This window comes from Oncorhynchus mykiss, chromosome 25, assembly GCF_057628025.1.
Source record: "Oncorhynchus mykiss isolate SJ-2025 chromosome 25, ASM5762802v1, whole genome shotgun sequence".
Lineage (NCBI taxonomy): Eukaryota > Metazoa > Chordata > Actinopteri > Salmoniformes > Salmonidae > Oncorhynchus > Oncorhynchus mykiss.
This window is the reverse complement of record NC_143046.1, coordinates 36237939-36262500: the sequence shown is the minus strand read 5'-3', so window position 1 is coordinate 36262500 and position 24562 is coordinate 36237939. Positions and strand designations below refer to the sequence as shown.

Below are 24562 nucleotides of genomic sequence, written 5' to 3'. Positions count from 1 at the left end.
AAGCCCACACACTATATGTTTTGCTATCCTCCTGAGGACCTAAAGTCTATTTTGCATTCAAAATCACATTTTTCCTAACCCTAACATACTGTGTAGACCGGGCACTCGCTTGCGCCATCTCGCAAATGTTGATTTGAACATCCACACCAGACACGAGCCAGACACGCAGGTTGAAGTATTAAAACTCTGAACCAACTGTATTCATTTGGGGACAGGTTGGAACTCAATAAACATTCATGGACATTTAGCTAGCTAGCTTGCTGTGTCTCGGTCATTTGTCCTGGGATATAAACATTGGGTTGTTATTTTACCTGAAATACACAAGGTCCTTTTGTCGACATCTTTGTAGAATTCTGATCCATTTTGAGTGTGAAGGAGAATTTTATGTTGGTGCTTTTCTAATAACCCATTCGACTGGGTTCAACAAGTCACTGATTGATCGTGCATGGGAGGAATCCTCACTATTAGTATCTGTAATTTGGCAGTAGGCCCAGAACATTGTTTTGAGAACCGAAAGGGGTGTCTCAGTTTCAAGGTCTCAGCTTGGCGAGAAGAGGCCACGTGAGGTATTGGTCAGTCATGTGCATGAACCAAAAGTTAATGATTTATTAATTATGAATAATGTAAATCATGCAAATATAACTTGTCTGTGTAAGCAGTATATAAGAGTACTAATTGGACTGCCCCTACAGTCCCACTTCAGACCGATACTTTATGCATCTAAGTTTGACTGGAAGCTCTCCAGCTTGCTGATAATAAAGAATGATTCATTTAATATTGACGTCAGGTGTCTCTCGTGGTAATTTCCACGATATGAGTCACACAAAATTGTGTGTTCTTTACGCCGACATCCACAGATAATAGGGGAAACTAATTGTTTCTAGTAATCTCTCCTCCTTCAGTATTAGTCTTCTTCTTTCTCCGTGTACTTTATATCTCGGTTGGCTACCAACATTAAGGTGCATTACCACCACCGGACTGGAGTGTGGACCTCAGTTCATCCTTCAATCACCCATGTGGCTATATGCTCCTAAAAACCAATGAGGAGATGGGAGAGGCGGGACTTTCAGCGCGTCAAGCGTCAAAAATAGAACCAAGTTGTATTTTAGCGCCTGGCTACTCAGACGAGTGCGAGCGGTATTGAGAGTTCAGATGAAATGATTGAATAACATGTATGTGTACATTTACTTTGCAACGCTCGCGCACGTAATGCGAGTGGTGTGGTCAGCATGTTACCACTAAGCTTAAAATAGCCTTTGTCCAAGTGGGGATGTGGGAAATGTTCCCACAGGAGAGAACTTTCACTATTTTACTATCCTTGTGGGGACTTTTTCAATTTTCTACAATATTGGCTTCAATTCAACTGTATCATTGACTGGGGCTGGACATTTCACCGTGGAGACTGATGTGTGTGCATGAGTACATGTGGGCTTTTATTACTATCCCCGTGGCTACGGGAAATCCCCAAGAGGACAGATTGTTAAATGGCTCTCTAAAATGGAAATTGAATGTTATGCTTTTATCGTTTAACCTTATGCATTGTTTTATAAGACCGCATTCACAGGCCATTTTGCACAACTCAGCATTGAAGTTATGGTGTGTGCCTATAGAGGTTATCCCTGTATGCATGTGTGCCTCTGCATACGCATAAACTTTTTAAATGCTTTCATCACTTAGCTTATGTCATTCCCCCCCCCCCCCCCCAGATGAAAGAGGTCATTGTGATGAAATTCTTCAATTGGTTCACTACCCTCTGCCCTGTTCTGAGCACAGTCACGAGATCAGTCAGTAGAATCAGTCTCAGTGAGTCACTGGGTCATACTGTTCTCAGATCAATGTGCCCTACTGTTTCTGTGCATGTCAGTGACTCAGGAAGTCACACACCTGCCTGATGAAAGCAGGAATGACGCTGAATGACGCCTCAGAGGCATCAGAGGCTGTTATGCACATACCCACGAACATACGCTCTCTCTCACCCCCCCCCCCCCCTAAAATGTACAAAATGTTAAACACACACACACACAGCAGAATGTCTATCTACCTCATGATGACAATATTTGCACACTTTTGTGTTTAACCTCTCTAGGGTAGGTGAGACGCTAACGTCCCACCAGGCCAACATCCGGTGAAACTGCAGAGAGCTAACATTCTAAATACACCATTTGTTATAGTAAACATTCTTGTAAATATATGTATCTTACATCATTTAAAAGATGAACGTCTTATTAATCCAGCCGCTGTGTCAGATTTCAAAAAGGCTTTACTGCGAAAGCAAACATGATATTTTCTGAGGACGGCGCCACACACACACAAGTATTACTAGCATTTTCCAACCAAGCATTAGCGTCATGAAAGTCAGAAATAACAATAAAATAAATTGTTTACCATTGAAGATCTTCCTCTGGTGGCAATGCCAAGTGTCCGAACTACACAGTGAATGTTAGTTTTGTTTGATAAAATACATTTTTATAGCCTAACACGAAACATTTGTAAACCGCTTGCGTCGTGATTTCTGTCTCATTCAACTTTGGACGATGCGTTCGTGGTAATTACACACACTAAACAAACGTTTATCCAGTCATGGTTGGTTTCATTGCAATTCTTCGGTTGTTACTAACACAACCATACTTGATGGTTCTTTTCCCGGGACGTATTGACCGAAACAAACCGATTTGAAGACACCAATCAATGACCTCATTGCGCACCAATGGTAGGAGCAGTCTATCGTTGATTGACTGTATTTTGGCCCAATGACCACTGATCATTTTGAAATCTAGCTTGGAAGATAGCCAATGAGCTGAGGTAAACGGCAATATGTATTGGTTATACGTTTGAAGACCAATCTTTGTCATAAACTCTGGCGTAAAAGAGGTTCATTCGCCATTGCGGAGCCACTGGTGTTACGCATAGCAGTACATATTCAATACAGACCTTCTCCAGATCCTTCAGGTTTTGGGGCTGTCGCTGGGCAATAAAGACTTTCAGCTCCCTCCAAAGATTTTCTATTGGGTTCAGGTCTGGAGACTGGCTAGGCCACTCCAGGACTTTGAGATGCTTCTTACGGAGCCACTCCTTAGTTGCCCTGGCTGTGTGTTTCGGGTCATTGTCATGCTGGAAGACCCAGCCACGACCCATCTTCAATGCTCTTACTGAGGGAAGGCCAAGATCTCGCGATACATGGCCCCATCCATCCTCCCCTCAATACGGTGCAGTCGTCCTGTCCCCTTTGCAGAAAAGCATCCCAAAGAATGTTTCCACCTCCATGCTTCACGGTTGGGATGGTGTTCTTGGGGTTGTACTCATCCTTCTTCTTCCTCCAAACACAGCGAGTGGAGTTTAGACCATAAAGCTTGATTTCTGTCTCATCAGACCACATGACCTTCTCCCATTCCTCCTCTGGATCATCCAGATGGTCATTGGCAAACTTCAGATGTGCCTGGACATGCGCTGGCTTGAGCAGGGGGACCTTGCGTGCGCTGCAGGATTTTAATCCATGACGGCGTAGTGTGTTACTAATGGTTTTCTTTGAGACTGTGGTCCCAGCTCTCTTCAGGTCATTGACCAGGTCCTGTCGTGTAGTTCTGGGCTGATCCCTCACCTTCCTCATGATCATTGATGCCCCACGAGTTGAGATCTTGCATGGAGCCCCAGACCGAGGGTGATTGACCGTCATCTTGAACTTCTTCCATTTTCTAATAACTGCGCCAACAGTTGTTGCCTTCTCACCAAGCTGCTTGCCTATTGTCCTGTAGCCCATCCCAGCCTTGTGCAGTTCTACAATTGTATCCCTGATGTCCTTACACCACTCTGGTCTTGGCCATTGTGGAGAGGTTGGAGTCTGATTGATTGAGTGTGTGGACAGGTCTCTTTTATACAGGTAACGAGTTCAAACAGGTGCAGTTAATACAGGTAATGAGTGGAGAACAGGAAGGCTTCTTAGAGAAGAACTAACAGGTCTGTGAGAGCCGGAATTCTTACTGGTTGGTAGGTGATCAAATACTTATGTCATGCAATAAAATGCAAGTGAATTACTTAAAAATCATACAATGTGATTTTCTGGATTTTTGTTTTAGATTCCATCTCTCGGTGTTGAAGTGTACCTATGATAAACATTACAGACCTGTACATGCTTTGTAAGTAGGAAAACCTGCAAAATCAGCAGTGTATCAAATACTTGTTCTCCCCACTGTATATTTTTTTTTTGGGGGGGGGGGGGGGGGTGTTAGAATAGCATTTATGTATTTTGTATATAGTTCTTTCCTTCAAAATGTATCACTGAACCAATTCGGCCACTTGGGTACATTTGGGTACATTTGTGTGGGACACCTGGGTGACTTCATGCTCAATGTCATGTAGCTCGCTCGTTTTTGAAGTTATCTGTCCAAAACTTTGCTCAGCTATTGTTGCCATCTTATGTTCTTCATTCAAATCATCCACAGCATCCTATCTGTATGTTTGGCTGTTCTTGGTCATTTGAAAGATGATGCCGCAACAATAAAAAACATTTCCTTGTATTTTCTTCTACCAGATCTATTGTGTTATATTCTCCTAAGTTCAATTCACATTTCCACAAAATTCAGAGTGTTTCCTTTCAAATGATACCAAGAATATGCGTATCCTTGTCTCTGGGCCTGAGCTACAGGCAGTTAGATTAGGGTATGTCTTTAGGTGGAAATTGAGAAGAAGTTAAGTGATTTGAAAGTCTGGTCATGGCTCACATCAACACAATCATCCCGGAAACCCTAGACCAAAGTTCATCACTGAGCTAAGGACCCTGGGACTAAACACCTCCATCTGCAACTGGATCCTGGACTTCCTGACAGGCCGCCCCCAGGTGGTAAGGGTAGGCAACAACACATTTGCCACACTGATCCTCAACACAGGGGCCCCTCAGGGGTGCATGCTTAGTCCCCACCTGTACTCCCTATTCACCCACGACTGCGTGGCCAAGCATGAGTCCAACACCATCATTACGTTTGCTGACGACAACTGTGGTAGGCCTGACTACCGACAACGATGAGACAGCCTATAGGGAGTAGGTCAGAGACCTGGCATTGTGGTGCCAGGACAACAACCTCTACCTCAAGAAGAGCAAGACAAAGGAAAAGGAGGGCCGAACATGCCCGATTCACATTGACGGGGCTGTAGTGGAGCGGGTTGACAGTTTCAAGTTCCTTGGTGTCCACATCACCAACAAACTATCATGTTCCAAAAACACCAAGAAACGCCTTTTCCTCTAAGGAGACTGAAACGTTTTGGCATTGGTCCCTAGATCCTCAAAAATTCTACAGCTACACCATCGAGAGGTGTATGGCAACTGCTCGGAATCCAACCATAGGGCGCCACAGAGGGTAGTACATACAGCCAAGTACATCACTGGGGCCAAGCTTCCTGTCATCCAGGACCTACAGTTGAAGTCGGAAGTTTACATATACCTTAGCCAAATTGAAACTCAGTTTTAATTCAATTCCTGACATTTAATCCAGTAAAAAATCCCTGTCTTAGGTCATTATTTACTATTTTACACCTAGGGATACTATACATAACTTTAACCCATTTTATAAGAGATTCTCCAAAATTGAAATATTCCAGGCATTTACGTAAAAACTCCAGTTGTACTTTATCGAAAGCCTTTTCTGTCATGTACTGTCATGTTGTGTCTTGTCTCTGTCCTTTCCCTTCACCCTGTCTCCCTCTGCTGGTCGTTGTTAGGTTACCTTTTCTCCCCCTCTTTCCCCCAGCTGTGCCTTGTCTCCTCCTAACCACCTCGTCACCCCTTTTCCCACCTGTTCCCTTTTTCCCTCTGATTAGGTCCCTATATCTCTCTCTGTTTCTGCTCCTGTCCTTGTCGGATTCTTGTTTGTTGTGTTTCATGCCTGAACCAGACTGTCGTCATGTTTGCTGTAACCTTGTCTTGTCCTGTCGGAATCTGCCGGTCCGTCTGAGCCTACCTATGTTTGGTAATTAAAGAAGCTCTGTTTAAGTTAATTCGCTTTTGGGTCCTCATTCACGCACCGTAACAGAAGAATCCGACCAAGAATGGACCCAGCGACTTCGGATCCTCTCCACTCAGCCGTCGGGATCCAGGGAGCGATGCTAGGCAGAGACGAGCAGGAATTGTCTGCTGCTCGACATGCCGTTGAGACCCTGGCCACCCAAGTCTCCAACCTCACAGAACAGGTTCACCATCTCCGCCTCGATCCACCGGCCACTTCCAGGGCTTTCGAATCTCCGGAGCCCAGAATCAATAACCCGCCGTGTTACTCTGGGGAGCCCACTGAATGCCGCTCGTTCCTCACCCAGTGTGATATTGTGTTTTCTCTCCAGCCCTACACTTTCTCCAGGAGCACTGCTCGTGTCGCCTACGTCATATCTCTCCTTATTGGACGGGCTCGTGAGTGGGGCACGGCAATCTGGGAGGCAAGGGCTGAGTGTACTAACCAGTATCAGGACTTTAAGGAGGAGATGATACGGGTTTTTGATCGATCTGTTTTTGGGGAGGAGGCTTCCAGGGTCCTGTCTTCCCTATGTCAAGGTAATCGATCCATAACAGACTACTCTATTGAGTTTCGCACTCTTGCTGCCTCCAGTGGCTGGAACGAGCCGGCTTTGCTCGCTCGTTTTCTGGAGGGTCTCCGCGCAGAGGTAAAGGATGAGATTCTCTCCCGGGAGGTTCCTTCCAGCGTGGATTCCTTGATTGAACTCGCTATTCGCATTGAGCGACGGGTTGATCTTCGTCACCGAGCTCGTGGAAAGGAGCTCGCGTTCTCCGTTGCCCCCCTCTCCGCATCACTACCATCTTCCTCTGCCGGCTCGGGTGCTGAGCCCATGCAGCTGGGAGGTATCCGCATCTCGACTAAGGAGAGGGAACGGAGAATCACCAACCGCCTCTGTCTCTATTGCGGTTCCGCTGGTCATTTTGTCACTTCATGTCCAGTAAAAGGCCAGAGCTCTTCAGTAAGCGGAGGGCTACTGGTGAGCGCTACTACTCCTGTCTCTCCTTCAAGATCCTGCACTACCTTGTCGGTCCATCTACGCTGGACCGGTTCGTCAGCTTCCTGCAGTGCCTTAATAGACTCTGGGGCGGAGGGCTGTTTTATGGACGAGACCTGGGCTCGGGAACATGACATTCCTCTCAGACAGTTAAAGGAGCCCACGGCCTTGTTCGCCCTGGATGGTAGTCCTCTCCCCAGGATTCAGCGTGAGACGCTACCTTTAACCCTCACTGTTTCTGGTAATCATAGTGAAACCATTTCTTTTTTAATTTTTCGTTCACCTTTTACACCTGTTGTTTTGGGCCATCCCTGGCTAGTTTGTCATAATCCTTCCATTAATTGGTCTAGTAATTCTATCCTCTCCTGGAACGTCTCTTGTCATGTGAAATGTTTAATGTCTGCTATCCCTCCTGTTTCCTCTGTCTCTTCTTCACAGGAGGAGCCTGGTGATTTGACAGGGGTGCCGGAGGAACGATCTGCGCACGGTGTTCAGCCGGTCCAGGGCCACCTCTCTTCCTCCACACCGGTCGTATGATTGTAGTATTGATCTCCTTCCGGGAACCACCCCCCCCCCCGGGGTAGACTATACTCTCTGTCGGCTCCCGAACGTAAGGCTCTCGAAGATTATTTGTCTGTAGCTCTTGACGCCGGTACCATAGTCCCCTCCTCCTCTCCCGCCGGAGCGGGGGTTTTTTTTGTCAAGAAGAAGGACGGGTCTCTGCGCCCCTGCATAGATTATCGAGGGCTGAATGACATAACAGTGAAGAATCGTTATCCGCTTCCTCTTATGTCTTCAGCCTTCGAGATCCTGCAGGGAGCCAGGTTTTTCACTGTTGGACCTTCGTAACGCTTACCATCTCGTGCGCATCAGGGAGGGGGACGAGTGGAAGACGGCGTTTAACACTCCGTTAGGGCACTTTGAATACCGGGTTCTTCCTTTCGGCCTCGCTAACGCTCCAGCTGTCTTTCAGGCATTAGTCAATGATGTCCTGAGAGACATGCTGAACATCTTTGTTTTCGTTTACCTTGACGATATCCTGATTTTTTCACCGTCACTCCAGATTCATGTTCAGCACGTTCGACGTGTCCTCCAGCGCCTTTTAGAGAATTGTCTTTTTGTGAAGGCTGAGAAGTGCACTTTTCATGCCTCCTCCGTCACATTTCTCGGTTCTGTTATTTCCGCTGAAGGCATTAAGATGGATCCCGCTAAGGTCCAAGCTGTCATTGATTGGCCCGTCCCTAAGTCACGCGTCGAGCTGCAGCGCTTTCTCGGCTTCGCGAACTTCTATCGTCGTTTCATCCGTAATTTCGGTCAGGTGGCAGCTCCTCTCACAGCCCTTACTTCTGTCAAGACGTGCTTTAAGTGGTCCGTTTCCGCCCAGGGAGCTTTTGATCTCCTCAAGAATCGTTTTTCATCCGCTCCTATCCTTGTTACACCTGACGTCTCTAGACAGTTTGTTGTCGAGGTTGACGCGTCAGAGGTGGGCGTGGGAGCCATTCTTTCTCAGCGCTCCCTCTCTGACGACAAGGTCCACCCATGCGCGTATTTTTCTCATCGCCTGTCGCCGTCGGAACGTAACTATGATGTGGGTAACCGCGAACTGCTCGCCATCCGGTTAGCCCTAGGCGAATGGCGACAGTGGTTGGAGGGGGCGACCGTTCCTTTTGTCGTTTGGACTGACCATAGGAACCTTGAGTACATCCGTTCTGCCAAACGACTTAATGCGCGTCAGGCGCGTTGGGCGCTGTTTTTCGCTCGAACACCAAGCCTGATGCTTTGTCTCGTCTCTTCAGTTCTTCAGTAGCCTCCACTGACCCCGAGGGGATTCTCCCTGAGGGGCGTGTTGTCGGGTTGACTGTCTGGGGAATTGAGAGGCAGGTAAAGCAAGCGCTCACTCACACTCCGTCGCCGCGTGCTTGTCCTAGGAACCTTCTTTTCGTTCCCGTTCCTACTCGTCTGGCCGTTCTTCAGTGGGCTCACTCTGCCAAGTTAGCCGGCCACCCTGGCGTTCGGGGTACGCTTGCTTCCATTCGCCAGCGTTTTTGGTGGCCCACCCGGGAGCATGACACGCGTCGTTTCGTGGCTGCTTGTTCGGTCTGCGCGCAGACTAAGTCTGGTAACTCTCCTCCTGCCGGCCGTCTCAGGCCGCTTCCTATTCCCTCTCGACCGTGGTCTCACATCGCCTTAGATTTTGTCACCGGACTGCCTTCGTCAGCGGGGAAGACTGTTATTCTTACGGTTGTCGATAGGTTCTCTAAGGCGGCTCATTTCATTCCCCTTGCTAAGCTTCCTTCTGCTAAAGAGACGGCACAAATCATCATCGAGAATGTTTTCAGAATTCATGGCCTTCCGTCAGACGTCGTTTCGGACAGAGGTCCGCAATTCACGTCTCAATTTTGGAGGGAGTTTTGCCGTTTGATTGGGGCTTCCGTCAGTCTCTCTTCCGGCTTTCACCCCCAGTCTAACGGTCAAGCAGAACGGGCCAATCAGACTATTGGTCGCATCTTACGCAGTCTTTCTTTTCGCAACCCTGCTTCTTGGTCAGAACAGCTCCCCTGGGCAGAATACGCCCACAACTCGCTTCCTTCGTCTGCGACCGGGCTATCTCCTTTTCAGAGTAGCCTCGGGTACCAGCCTCCGCTGTTCTCATCTCAGTTCGCCGAGTCCAGCGTCCCCTCCGCTCAGGCTTTTGTCCAACGTTGCGAGCGCACCTGGAAGAGGGTCAGGTCTGCACTTTGCCGTTATAGGACGCAGACTGTGAGAGCTGCTAATAAGCGTAGAACTAAGAGTCCTAGATATTGTCGCGGTCAGAGAGTTTGGCTCTCCACTCAGAACCTTCCCCTTAAGACGGCTTCTCGCAAGTTGACCCCGCGGTTCATTGGTCCGTTCCGTATTTCTCGGGTCATTAATCCTGTCGCAGTTCGACTTCTTCTTCCGCGATACCTTCGTCGCGTCCACCCGGTCTTCCATGTCTCCTGCATCAAGCCCGTCCTTCGCGCCCCCGCTCGTCTTCCCCCCCCCCCCCCCCCCCATCCTTGTCGAGGGCGCACCCATCTACAGGGTCCGTAGAATTTTGGACATGCGTCCTCGGGGCCGTGGTCACCAGTACCTCGTAGATTGGGAGGGGTACGGTCCTGAGGAGAGGAGTTGGGTTCCCTCTCGGGACGTGCTGGACCGTGCGCTGATCGAGGATTTCCTCCGTTGCCGCCAGGTTTCCTCCTCGAGTGCGCCAGGAGGCGCTCGGTGAGTGGGGGGGTACTGTCATGTACTGTCATGTTGTGTCTTGTCTCTGTCCTTTCCCTTCACCCTGTCTCCCTCTGCTGGTCGTTGTTAGGTTACCTTTTCTCCCCCTCTTTCCCCCAGCTGTGCCTTGTCTCCTCCTAACCACCTCGTCACCCCTTTTCCCACCTGTTCCCTTTTTCCCTCTGATTAGGTCCCTATATCTCTCTCTGTTTCTGCTCCTGTCCTTGTCGGATTCTTGTTTGTTGTGTTTCATGCCTGAACCAGACTGTCGTCATGTTTGCTGTAACCTTGTCTTGTCCTGTCGGAATCTGCCGGTCCGTCTGAGCCTACCTATGTTTGGTAATTAAAGAAGCTCTGTTTAAGTTAATTCGCTTTTGGGTCCTCATTCACGCACCGTAACATTTTCAAAGTCAGCTATGAAAACCAGGCCTGGTTTCCCCGATATTTCATACTGTTCCATTGTTTCCAGTACTTTCAGTCAAAGTCGGAAATGTACATACACCTTAGCCAAATACATTTAAACTCAGTTTTTCACAATTCCTGACATTTAATCCAAGTAAAAATTCTGTTTTATTTTGTGAAGTGCACTAGTCCCTCCTGCAGCAAAGCACCCCCACAACATGATGCTGCCACCCCTGTGCTTTATGGTTGGGAAGGTGTTCTTCGGCTTGCTAGCATCCCCTTTTTCCTCCAAACATAACGATGGTCATTATGGCCAAACAGTTCTATTTTTGTTTTATCAAACCAGAGGACATTTTTCCAAAATGCACGATCTTTGTCCCCATGTGCAGTTGCAAACAGTAGTCTGGCTTTTTTATGGCCGTTTTGGAGCAGTGGCTTCTTCCTTGCTTAGCGGCCTTTCATGTTATGTCGATATAGGACTCATTTTTACTGTGGATGTAGATACTTTTGTACCTGTTTCCTCCAGCATCTGCACAAGGTCCTTTGCTGTTCTGGGATTGATTTGCGCTTTTCGCACCGAAGTACGTTCATCTCTAGGAGACAGAATGTGTCTCCTTCCTGAGCGGTATGACGGATGGTGGTCCCATGGTGTTTATTCTTGCGTTCTATTGTTTGTACAAATAAATGTGGTACCTTCAGGCGTTTGTAAATTGCTCCCAAAGATGAACCAGACTTGTGGAGGTCTACAATTTTGTTTCTGAGGTCTTGGCTGATTTCTTTTGATTTTCCCATGATGTCAAGCAAAAAGGCACTGAGTTTGAAGGTAGGCCTTGAAATACATCCACAGGTATACCACCAATTGACTCAAATTATGTCAATTAGCATATCAGAAGCTTCTAAAGTCATTACATCATTTTCTGGAATTTTCCAAACTGTTTAAAGGCACAGTCAACTTAGTGTATGTAAACTTCTGACCCATTGGAATTGTGAAATAATCTGTCTGTAAACAATTGTTGGAATAATGTCTTGTGTCATGCACAAAGTAGGTGTCTGAACTGACTTGCCAAATCTATAGTTTGTTAACAAGAAATGTGTGGAGTTGTTGAAAAACTATTTTTAATGACTCCAACCTAAGTGTGTGTAAACTTCCGACTTCAACTGTATGTACTAGGCGGTGTCGCCCAAGTCCTACCACACAAGAAGCCTAACTGGTCTAGGTCCAAAACGCTCCTTAACAGCTTCTACCCCCAAGCCATAAGATTGCTGAACAATTTATCAAAAGGCGACCCGGACTATTTGCATTGACCCCACCCATTTTAGTTTTTTACACTGCTGCTACTCGCTAAGCTGTACCCCCGCACATTGACTCGTTACAAGTACCGACTGTATATAGCCTCAGTATTGTTATTTTAATTGTTTTTTTATTTTCATTTTTTACTTTAGCTTATTTAGTAAATATTTTCTAAACTCTATTCTCTTAAAACTGCATTGTTGGTTAAGGGATTTAAAGTAAGCATTTCACGGTCTGTTGTATTCGGCGCATGCGACAAATACATTTTATTTGATTTTGTTCTCTAGTCTTTCTATTTCTCATTCATTCACTCTCACCCCCCTCACCCCCTTCCACACAAGCATCCACCTTTCTTCCAGCATCCCACCCCCCTTCTCTCCCCCCTCAGCAGGCCTGTAATGAATGTTTGTCATATCTTTTTGCCCCTCTCTCTCTCTCGCTCTCTACTTATCTCTCTCTTACTGCCTTACTTTATCTCTCCACTCCTCCACTCCCCCTCTTCCCCAGCAGGTCCTAACTCCTCTCACGTGACCACCTGACCGGCCACCCTCTCTTTCCCCGTCTCTACCCATCTCTCTCTCTCTCCCTCCTCCCACTCATCCCCATTCTCTATTCCTCTCTCCATCCTTTCCTCCATTTCTCAGCGAGATTTCTAATGAGTTGTTAGATAGCATATCTCCTTCCCTTACGCAAGCCCTGACCTTTCACACTTTCACTCTCTACCCCAACCATCCCCGCTCACACCTCTCTCTCCCTCCTATAATGAGTTATTGCACACCTCCTTCCCTGACGCGAGTGCTCAACCTCTCACCCTCTTGCCATTTCTCTCTCTTGGTTTCAAACCATCTCTCGCTCCCTCCTCCCATTTCTGCCTCGCCTCCCTTACTCCCACACCTCTTTCTCTCTCTCTCAGTGGGATTCTAATGAGTTGTAAACTCCTCCTCCACTCGAACGCTCTACCTCTCGACCTCTCTCTCATAAACCCACAGTTCTGAGGCATCATAACCCTCACAATGACAAAGGCCCTGGTCCTGGAGTGTGGGGCCAGAAAGAGAGGACTGTAACCATGAGAAGACCGTAACCATTGATGTTTTATTTATTTAGCAGATGCTCTTATCCAGAGCGACTTAACGTAGTGAGTGCATACATTTTCATACTTTTTCATGTTGGGAGGGAGAGAAGGATGGAGGATGAATGCTACAGCTCAGCCAGCCAAGGAAAGAGTGTTTACCTCTGTAGAGATGGGGTAACAAGTGGGTGGGGGAGAAGAGAAAAGTGTTTGAATGTACAGAGAGAGGTGAGAAGGTATAAAGAAGAGTGGGGGAGATGAGAGGGAGTACTTTTCTGTTGTGTTGTAATAGGCAAGGAAGAGAGAGACGAAGGAAATGTGTCTTCGAGTTGAGGGGATCGGTGTTCAGTCTGAACAGAGGTTCCCATTGTCACTTTTGCACTTCAGTGTGTGCATGCATGGGTGGCTGAGTGTGTATTTTATTGGATTATGTTTTGTATGAGGACAAAACAAGACCATACATCATGTTCTTATACTCCAGGAAAAATAATATATTTTTGATCTTGTGATTGGTTAAATGGTATCTTCTGTCTTTGTGGTGACAAGCTGTTAAAACATTGTGGTGGAAAGTGCTTCAAAGCAGTGCAATTAAACACCTGTAAAATAATCTCATTCCAGACCTCGAGCGACCTTGTTTTGACCAAAAAATGTTTGTTCTCGTAACCCACTTGGTGACTTTGTGAAATTGACTCCAATGTATTAATCTGACAATTATGTTAAATTTAAATTCAGAGCTCAAGGGTCTGTGTGCAATTATATGTCATTCAGATTTAATTTCAGAGCACACTGGCTAAGTTTAGCCTCCGTTCTAGGTCGTTGTAACTTGCAACACTCTACTTTATACTTCCTTTTACCCAATTCCAAATCGACCCCCTAAGCATTTCTAATAAATCTGAAAGGGCAAGGTAGTTACTACCATATTTCTAAAACCTGTTCAATCCCTTCATATCTTCACAAAGGTCCAGGGGATAGTAGCTAAGGACCATTTTTAAATTGGAAACCCAAGTAGTGTTCCATAGGCTCAAGATATGATGAAACATTTTGAAACAGACAAGGTACTACCTGAACAACCTTTGGCGATATTTGATGATGTCTCGCGTTGTAATTGACTTGTATATCCTCTCTCCTCAGGTAAGATGTTCAAGTCGCTGGACCTGTCGCTGATTGTGGAGTTTATGCTAATGTTCTACAAGGACAAGCCCATTGACTGGCTGCTGGACCACATCATGTGGGTCAAGGTGTGCAACCCAGAGAAGGATGCGGTAAGTGTGGTGACCACTGTCCTAAAACAAGTTTTTATTTGGACTCAGTCATGTTAGATCAGTGATTACTTCAAGGGAGGGAGGAAAGAGGGATGTATTACAGATTATCCAAGCAGGGAGCAACAGGTTACTGCAAAAATAAAGTAAACACTTTAGCAAATGAGTGTTGTATAGCACACTGTACACTGGACAGGACATGAGACTGGAGTTTAAATTAACGTGGGCATTGTTTAATGCATTTCACAGGAAGAACATTCCAAGCATTTCAATGCAGGTTACAGGTGCCCTAAACGGACAAAACTAGAATATCAATACACAACAATGAGGGATACAAAGGCTGCGTTGACACAGGCAACCCAATTCTGATGTTATTTTCGCGAAGCTGATCTGATTGGTCAAAAGACCTATTAGTGAAAACAATATAAGAATTGGTATGTCTGTGTAAAAGCAGCCAAAGTATATTGAAAATAGGTGCTTCCACACAGGTGGGGTTCCTGAGTTAATTAAGCAATTAAAATCCCATCATGATTGTGGTCATTATAAAAATTATAAAAACTACCATGGCTAAAAGAAGAGATCTCAGTGAATTTGAAAGAGTTCTCAAAGGAGCATAGGTGATTTAAAGGATGTGTTTGTGTGTGTGTCATCAGATCTCAACCCAATTGAACACTTATGGGGGATTCTGGAGTGGTGCCTGAGACGGCGTTTTCCACTACCATCAACAATACACAGAATTATAGAATTTCTCATGGAAGAATGGTGTTCGCATCCCAGACACTTGTAGAATCTATGCCAAGGTGCATTGAAGCTGTTTTGGTGGCACATGGTTGCCCATCACCCTATTAAGACACTTTTCCTTTATTTTGCCAGTTACCTGTACAGTCGTGGCCAAAAGTTTTGAGAATGACACAAATATTAATTAATATTAATGTCAGATGTTACTATGGAATACTGAAGTATAATTACAAGCATTTCATACATGTAAAGGCTTTTATTGACAAATACATGAAGTTGATGCATAGAGTCGATATTTACAGTGTTGACCATTCTTTTGAAATGTTTTAAATGTAAACTTTTTTAACCCCTTTTTTGTCTACCCAAATTCGTGGTATCCAATTGGTAGTAGTTACAGTCTTGTCTCATCGCTGCAACTCCCGTACGGACTCGGGTGAGGCGAAGGTCGAGAGCCATGCATCCTCCGAAACCCAACCAAACCTCCCAGTCGCGACCGGCTGCGACAGAGCCTTGGTTCAAACCCAGAATCTCTGGTGGCACAGTTAAAACTGCAATGCAGTGCCTTAGACCACTGCACCAACCGGGAGGCCTTAACCTTTCTTTTTCAAGACCTCTGCAATTTGCCCTTGCATGCTGTCAATTAACTTTTGGGACACATCCTGACTGATGGCAGCCCATTCTTGCATAATCAATGCTTGGAGTTTGTCAGAATTTGTGGGTTTTTGTTTGTCCACCCACCCGCCTTTTGAGGATTGACCACAAGTTCTCAATGGGATTAATGTCTGGGGAGTTTCCTGGCCATGGACCCAAAATATTGATGTTTTGTTCCCCGTGCCACTTAGTTAATACTTTTGCCTTATGGCAAGGTGCTCCATCATGCTGGAAAAGGCATTGTTCGTCACCAAACTGTTCCTGGATGGTTGAGAGAAGTTGCTCTCGAAGGATGTGTTGGTACCATTCTTTATTCATGGCTGCGTTCTTAGGCAAAACTGTGAGTGAGCCCACTCCCTTGGCTGAGAAGCAACCCCACACATGAATGCTCTCAGGATGCTTTACTGTTGGCATGACGCAGGACTGATGGTAGCGCGCACGTTGTCTTCTCCGGAAAAGCTTTTTTCCGGATGCCCCAAACAATCAGAAAGAGGATTCATCAGAGAAAATGACTTTACCCCAGAAGTCCAATCCCTGTACCTTTTACAGAATATCAGTAATCCCTGTACCTTTTACAGAATATCAGTCTGTCCCTGATGTTTTTCCTGGAGAGAAGTGGCTTCTTTGCTGCCCTTTACACCAGTCCATCCTCCAAAAGTCTTCGCCTCACTGTGCATGCAGATGCACTCACACCTGCCTGCTGCCATTCCTGAGCAAGCTCTGCACTGGTGGTGCCCCAATCCCGCAGCTGAATCAACTTTAAGAGACGGTCCTAGCGCTTGCTGGACTTTCTTGGGCGCCCTGAAGCCTTCTTCACAACAATTGAACCGCTCTCCTTGAAGTTCTTGATGATCCGATAAATGATTAATTTAGGTGCAATCTCACTGGCAGCCAGTTGGTCCTTTTGTGGCAGGGCTGAAATGCAGTGGAAATGTTTTTTGGGGATTCAGTTAATTTGCTTGGCAAAGAGTGACTTTTCAATTAATTGCAATTCATCTGATCATTCTTCAGTGTATGCAAATTGCCATCATACAAACTGAGGCAGCAGACTGAAAATTAATGTGAAAATTAAAATTTGTGTCATTCTCAAAACTTTTGGCCACGACTGTACATACACTACATGGCCCAAAGTATGTGGACGTCGAACATCTCATTCCAGAATCATGGGCATTAATATGTAGTTGGTCCTTCCCGCTGCAATAACAGCCTCCACTCTTCTGGGAAGGTTTTCCACTAGATGTTGGAAACTTGCTGCGGGGACTTGCTTCCATTCCCCCACGAGCATTAGTGAGGTCGGGCACTGATGTTGCCGAGTAGGCCTGGCTCCTAGTTGGCGTGCCAATTCATCCCAATGGTGTTTGAAATTCAGGTCAGGGCTCTGTGAAGGTCTGTCAAGTTCTTCCACACCCGTCCATTTCTGTATGGACCTCGCTTTGTGCACAGGGGCAATGTCATGTTGAAACAGGAAAGGGCCTTCCCCAAACTGTTGCCACAAAGTTGGAAGCACAGAATCGTCAAGAATGTCATTGTATGCTGGAGCGTTAAGATTTCCCTTCACTGGAATTAAGGAGCCTGAACCATTAAAAACAGCCCCAGACCATTATTCCTCCTCCACAAACTTTACAGTTGGCACTATGCATTGGGGCAAGTAACGTTATCCTGGCATCCTCCAAACCCAGATTCGTCCTTCGGACTGCCAGATGGTGAAGAGTGATTCATCAATCCAGAGAATGTGTTTCCACGGCTCCAGAGTCCAATGACGGCGACCTTCACACCACTCCAGCCAAGAATTGGCATTGCTAATGGTGATCTTAGGCTTGTGTGCGGCTGCGCGGCCATGGAAACCCATTTCTTGAAGCTCCTGACAAAGTTATTGTGCTGACGTATTTGTATTTATTATTAATTATTAAAGATGTTGCTTCCAGTGGCAGTTGGGAACTCTGTAGTGACTTGTTGCAACTGAGGACAAACCATTTTTGCGCTATTCAGCACTTGGCAGTCTCGTTATGTGAGCTTGTGTGGCTTACCACTTCACTGCTGAGCCATTGTTGCTCCTAGACGTTTCCACAATAACAGTACTTAAAGTTGACCGGGGCAGCTCTAGCAGGGCAGAAGTTTGACGAACTGACTGGTTGAAAAGGTGGCATCCTATGATGGTGCCATGTTAAAAGACACAGAGCTCTTCAGTAAGGCCATTCTACTGCTAACGTTTGTCTATGGAGATAGCATGTCTGTGTGCTCGATTTTATACACCTGTCAGGAATGGGTGCGGCTGAAATAGCCGAATCCACTAATTTGAAGGGGTATCCACATGCGTTTGGCCATGTAGTGTATAAATACCATGCCTTTCAATTGCACTTGCCAAAATGGTCTCAGTCTCAGAAAATTGTGGAACTCCCACACACTCCTATTCTCTTTCTCTCTCCCTGCTCCTCTCTCTTTCTTTCTTTCTTTCTCAACTCTCCCGTCTGCCACATACACAGAAACACTGCGACAGGCAGAAGGCCAACCTGAGGATTCGCTTCAAGCCCTCCCTCTTCCAGCATGTGGGCACTCACTCCTCCCTGGCCGGAAAGATCCAGAAACTCAAGGTATGTACGTCGCGAGCATTGTGTGTTTCCGTATCCCACTGACTCGCTAGCCAATCAATACATTTTGTATACTCTAGCATCCTTTCACTGTGCATCAAGTCTCTGAGCACTGCAGTACTGATATACATTTCAAGTCACCACACAGATTCAATATTTTTTACTACAAAGTAAAGAATACTGTGTTTAATGTATCTGATTGTTAAGATCAGTGGATATCAGCCTGAAGACTGCTACTGCAATCTAACCCAATCAATTCACTATCAATACGCCCAACACTTTCTCAATTTAGAGATTCTCCACCAAGCAGGCCTGGCCTCCACCACTGAAATGAATAGTATTTTATCAGTGCTTACAACTGTCACGCAATGAGCGTGTGAGACACGCATTTGACCATCTTCACACGCCACACATTTCTCATGCATTGAAAAAAGTAACGCTTTTATTTTAGAATTAATCCAGTGTATATTCAGTGCGTTAACTTTTTTTACTTTTCAACTGTGCCTCCAAATTGTTTTGAAATTGGAGCATATGCACCTGCAGATCTACATCACGAACATTGTAACTGAGTCACTGTGTGTGTGTGTGTGTGTGTGTGTGTGTGTGTGTGTGTGTGTGTGTGTGTGTGTGTGTGTGTGTGTGTGTGTGTGTGTGTGTGTGTGTGTGTGTGTGTGTGTGTGTGTGTGTGAAGTGTGTGTGTGTGAGTGTGTGTGTTTTGTTTTTTTTGAAGTCGGAAGTTTACATACACCTTAGCCAAATACATTTTAACTAAGTTTTTCACAATTCCTGACATTTAATCCTAGTAAAAATTCCCTGTCTTAGGACTTTATTTTAAGAATGTGAAATGTCAATATAATAGTAGAGAGAATGATTTATTTCAGCTTTTATTCCCAGTGGGTAAGAAGTTTACAGTGCCTTGCGAAAGTATTCGGCCCCCTTGAACTTTGCGACCTTTTGCCACATTTCAGGCTTCAAACATAAAGATATAAAACTGTATTTTTTGTGAAGAATCAACAACAAGTGGGACACAATCATGAAGTGGAACGACATTTATTGGATATTTCAAACTTTTTTAACAAATCAAAAACTGAAAAATTGGGCGTGCAAAATTATTCAGCCCCTTTACTTTCAGTGCAGCAAACTCTCTCCAGAAGTTCAGTGAGGATCTCTGAATGATCCAATGTTGACCTAAATGACTAATGATGATAAATACAATCCACCTGTGTGTAATCAAGTCTCCGTATAAATGCACCTGCACTGTGATAGTCTCAGAGGTCCGTTAAAAGCGCAGAGAGCATCATGAAGAACAAGGAACACACCAGGCAGGTCCGAGATACTGTTGTGAAGAAGTTTAAAGTCGGATTTGGATACAAAAAGATTTCCCAAGCTTTAAACATCCCAAGGAGCACTGTGCAAGCGATAATATTGAAATGGAAGGAGTATCAGACCACTGCAAATCTACCAAGACCTGGCCGTCCCTCTAAACTTTCAGCTCATACAAGGAGAAGACTGATCAGAGATGCAGCCAAGAGGACCATGATCACTCTGGATGAACTGCAGAGATCTACAGCTGAGGTGGGAGACTCTGTCCATAGGACAACAATCAGTCGTATATTGCACAAATCTGGCCTTTATGGAAGAGTGGCAAGAAGAAAGCCATTTCTTAAAGATATCCATAAAAAGTGTTGTTTAAAGTTTGCCACAAGCCACCTGGGAGACCAAACATGTGGAAGAAGGTGCTCTGGTCAGATGAAACCAAAATTGAACTTTTTGGCAACAATGCAAAACGTTATGTTTGGCGTAAAAGCAACACAGCTGAACACACCATCCCCACTGTCAAACATGGTGGTGGCAGCATCATGGTTTGGGCCTGCTTTTCTTCAGCAGGGACAGGGAAGATGGTTCAAATTGATGGGAAGATGGATGGAGCCAAATACAGGACCATTCTGGAAGAAAACCTGATGGAGTCTGCAAAAGACCTGAGACTGGGACGGAGATTTGTCTTCCAACAAGACAATGATCCAAAACATAAAGCAAAATCTACAATGGAATGGTTCAAAAATAAACATATCCAGGTGTTAGAATGGCCAAGTCAAAGTCCAGACCTGAATCCAATCGAGAATCTGTGGAAAGAACTGAAAACTGCTGTTCACAAATGCTCTCCATCCAACCTCACTGAGCTCGAGCTGTTTTGCAAGGAGGAATGGGAAAAAATTTCAGTCTCTCGATGTGCAAAACTGATAGAGACATACCCCAAGCGACTTACAGCTGTAATCGCAGCAAAAGGTGGCGCTACAAAGTATTAACTTAAGGGGGCTGAATAATTTTGCACGCCCAATTTTTCAGTTTTTTATTTGTTAAAAAAGTTTGAAATATCCAATTAATGTCGTTCCAGTTCATGATTGTGTCCCACTTGTTGTTGATTCTTCACAAAAAAAATACAGTTTTCTATCTTTATGTTTGAAGCCTGAAATGTGGCAAAAGGTCGCAAAGTTCAAATACAAAGCCGAATACTTTCGCAAGGCACTGTACATACACTCAATTAGTTTTTGTTAGCGTTGCCTTTAAATTGTTTAAATTGGGTCAAGTGTTTCAGGTAGCCTTCCACAAGCTTCCCACAATAAGTTGGGTGAATTTTGACCCATTCCTCCTGGCAGAGTTGGTGTAACTGAGTCGGGTTTCTAGGCTTCCTTGCTCGCACATGCTTTTTCAGTTCTGCCAACAAATTTTCTATATGATTTGTGGGCTTTGTGATGGCCACTCCAGTACCTTGACTATATTGTCCTAAAGCCATTTTGCCACAACTTTACAAGTATGCTTGGGGTCATTGTTCATCTGGAAGACCCATTTTACGACCAAGCTTTAACTTCCTGACTGATGTCTTGAGATGTTGGTTCAATATATCCACATAATTTTCCTCGTTCATGATGCTCTCTATTTTGTGAAGTACACTAGTCCCTCCTGCAGCAAAGCAGCCCCACAACATGATGCTGCCACCACATGCTTCACGGTTGGGATGGTGTTCTTTGGCCTGCAAGCCTCCCCCTTTTCCCTCCAAACATAACAATGATCATTATGGTCAAACAGCTCTATTTTTGTTTCATCAGACAAGAGGACATTTCTCTAAAAATTACAGTCTTTGTCCCCATGTGCAGTTGCAAACAGCAGTCTGGCTTTTTTTTGGCGGTTTTGGAGTAGTGGCTTCTTCCTTGCTGAGCGGCCTTTCAGGTTATGTCGATACATGACACTTTTTATTGTGGATATAAATAGTTTTGTGCCTGTTAACTCCAGCATCTTCACAAGGTCCTTTGCTGGTGTTCTGGGATTGATTTGCACTTTTTGCACAAAAGTACGGACATTGCAATTTATTGCCCTGGCCACATCTGCAGTCCTCATGCCTCCTTGCAGCATGCCTAAGGCATGTTCACGCAGATGAGCAGGGACCCTGGGCATCTTTATTTTATTTTATTTTTTTCCAGAGTCAGTAGAAAGGCCTCTAGTGTCCTAAGTTTTCATAACTGTGACCTTAATTGCCTACCGTCTGTAAGCTGTTAGCGTCTTAACGACCTTTCCACAGGTGCATATTCATTAATTGTTTATGGTTCATTGAACAAGCATGGGAAACAGTGTTTAAACCTTTTACAATGAATATCTGTGAAGTGAAGAGCTTCATTAAATAGTACCTGGCTCTAACCAGAACAGAAAGAGGAGTGGGAGGCCCCGGTGCACAACTGAGCAAGAGGAACAGTACATTAGAGTGTCTAGTTTGAGAAACAGACGCCTCACGAATCCTTAACTGAACTTAAATAGTCCCCGCAAAACACCAGTCTCAATGTTAACAGTGAAGAGGCAACTCTGGGATTTCCTCTGTCCAGTGTCTGTGTTATTTTGCCCATCTTAATCTTTTATTTTTATTGGCCAGTCTGAGATATGGCTTTTTCTTTGCAACTCTGCCTAGAAGGCCAGCATCCCAGAGTTGCCTCTTCACTGTTAACATTGAGACTTGTGTTTTGCGGGTACTATTTAAGTACCCGCAAAAGCACAAAGTCATTGCATAATGCCATGCAAAATGTCAGAATTGCCGCAGCAAAATGAAGGATCAAGAAAAATCAAGTACTGTCACGCTCCCAAATATCAAGTTAGAATGAATCCCTGTGTCTTTAGCTAACTGGACCCTCAAAGTCAGTACGATAGCTTAGTGATAGAAACAATTCCATCTCTCCCCTCTCTGACCCCCCTCCTATGGTCTAATGGTTTGCTTCAGGACAAGGACTTTGGAAAGCAGACTCTGCACAAGGGCCACGCCAACCCGCTGGCAGAGGTGACCACCAGCCTAAAGACATACCAGCACTTCACCTTGGAGAAGGCCTACCTGGGAGAGGACTTCTTCTGGGCCTTCACACCCGTGGCTGGAGACTTCATCCGCATCCGTTTCTTCACACCTGTCCGCATCGAGAGGTGTGTGTGCGCTCACATGCTCAGATACACACATACATGGCATGCTTGAATACAGACACACATACACACGTGTGTATGCATAGACATAAACACATACACACATGCGTACGCGCACACACACTTCACACATGTCCCAAACTGTCTCTCTCTCTCTCTCCACTGGGCCCATATGAATAATATTTATTCCCATTACTGTAAGGGGAGATGGTCTATCTACTCTGGACCCTTCTAACTGGCCATGCTGTGGCTCTTTGGTCACCCCTGTTACCTCAGAGGCGCTTTTGGGGGTAGCGAACGGTTCAGGCTACTGTTAGGTACTTGGTGGCACATGTATTTATAGAAAGCAAATGGAGATAGAGATTGAATTTGGTGACTTGCTGGCTGGCTGACTGACGATGATGATAATAATGGTGGATCAATTTCTGTTGAATATCTAATTGACATCCCCCCCATTTGTTATCCTCTCTCTTTCTCGCTCTCTTTCTCTCTAGGTATTTCTTCCGGAGCGGGAACATTGAGCACCCAGGGGACAAGCTGTTCAACACCTCTGTGGAGGTGCTGCCTTTTGACGTGAGTCTCGCCACTATTCACCCGATTCATTCCCAGTACATTATCAGTTATCCCACATATTCTATTTTAATACGAAGCGCGCCACTATAAGCCTGATTCATCTTGCCTCGAGGGGCTGCAGGTAGCCTAGTGGTTATAGCGTTGGGCCAGTAACGGCCACTCCTATGGAGAGTAGCTGAATTGCTGAACTTTCTCCGTTCCTAGACAGTTTGTCTTACCGTGGACTGATGAACAGAAAATGCTTTTAGGGCTGCTTTTGTAACGCTTTCCAGCTTTATGCAAATCAACAATTCTTAATCCTAGGTCTTCTGAGATCTATTTTGTTCGAGGCATGGTTCACATCAGGAAATGCTTCTTGTAAATAGCAAACTTACATTTTGTGAGTTTTTTTTATAGGGCAAGGGAGCTCTAACCAACATCTCCAATCTCATCGACTCCAATTAGCTTTTTAGAAGTTATTAGCCTAGGGGGTTCACATACTTTTTCTTGCCACTGTATACAGTACCTGTAAAAAGTTTGGACACACCTCATTCCAGGGTTTTTCTTTATTTTTACTATTTTCTACTTTATAGAATTATAGTAAAAATAGAACTGTTAAACAAATCAAAATATATTTAATTTGTAGCCACCCTTTGCCTTGACAGCTTTGCACACTCTTGGCATTCTCTCAACCAGCTTCATGAGGTAGTCACCTGGAATGCATTTAAAAATGTGTGCCTTGTTAAAGGGTTAATTTGTGGAATTTCTTTCCTTACCGCGTTTGAGCCAATCGGTTGTGTTGTAACAAGGTAGGGTTGGTATACAGAAGATAGCCCTATTTGGTAAAAGGACAAGTCCATATTATGACAAGAACAGCTAAAATAAGCAAAGAGAAACGACAGTCCATCATTACTTTAAGACATGAAAATGTATTTGAACTTTGAAAGTTCCTTCAAGTGCAGTCGCAAAAACCATCACGCGCTATGGTGAAACTGCCACAGGAAAGGAAGACGCAGAGGATAAGTTCATTAGATTTACCAACCTCTGAAATTACAGCCTAAATCAATGCGTCACTGAGTTCAAGTAACAGACACATCTCAACATCAACTGTTCGGAGGTCACCTGGTGAATCAGTCCTTCATGGTCAAATTTCTGCAAAGAAACCACTGAAGGACACCAATAATAAGAAGAGACTTGCTTGGGCCAAGAAACATGAACAATGGACCGGTGGAAATCTGTTAATTGGTCCGATCAGTCCAAATTCTAGATGTGTCTTTGTGAGATGCTGAATAGGCGAATGGATGACCTCCGCATGTGT

At 45.2% G+C, this 24562-nt stretch overlaps 1 protein-coding gene across 1 annotated transcript in view; it reads left to right on the top strand.

Annotated features, from left to right (window-relative positions):
* LOC110505105 (alpha-1,3-mannosyl-glycoprotein 4-beta-N-acetylglucosaminyltransferase B) overlaps nt 1–24562 on the top strand; it is a 232126-nt gene that overhangs the window by 191452 nt on the left and 16112 nt on the right. The window contains exons 9-12 of the mRNA XM_036969826.2: nt 14133–14263; nt 18133–18240; nt 22502–22695; nt 23187–23265. Of these exons, the coding sequence (XP_036825721.2) occupies nt 14133–14263; nt 18133–18240; nt 22502–22695; nt 23187–23265 (512 nt within the window). The remainder of the gene's footprint in view (nt 1–14132; nt 14264–18132; nt 18241–22501; nt 22696–23186; nt 23266–24562) is intronic.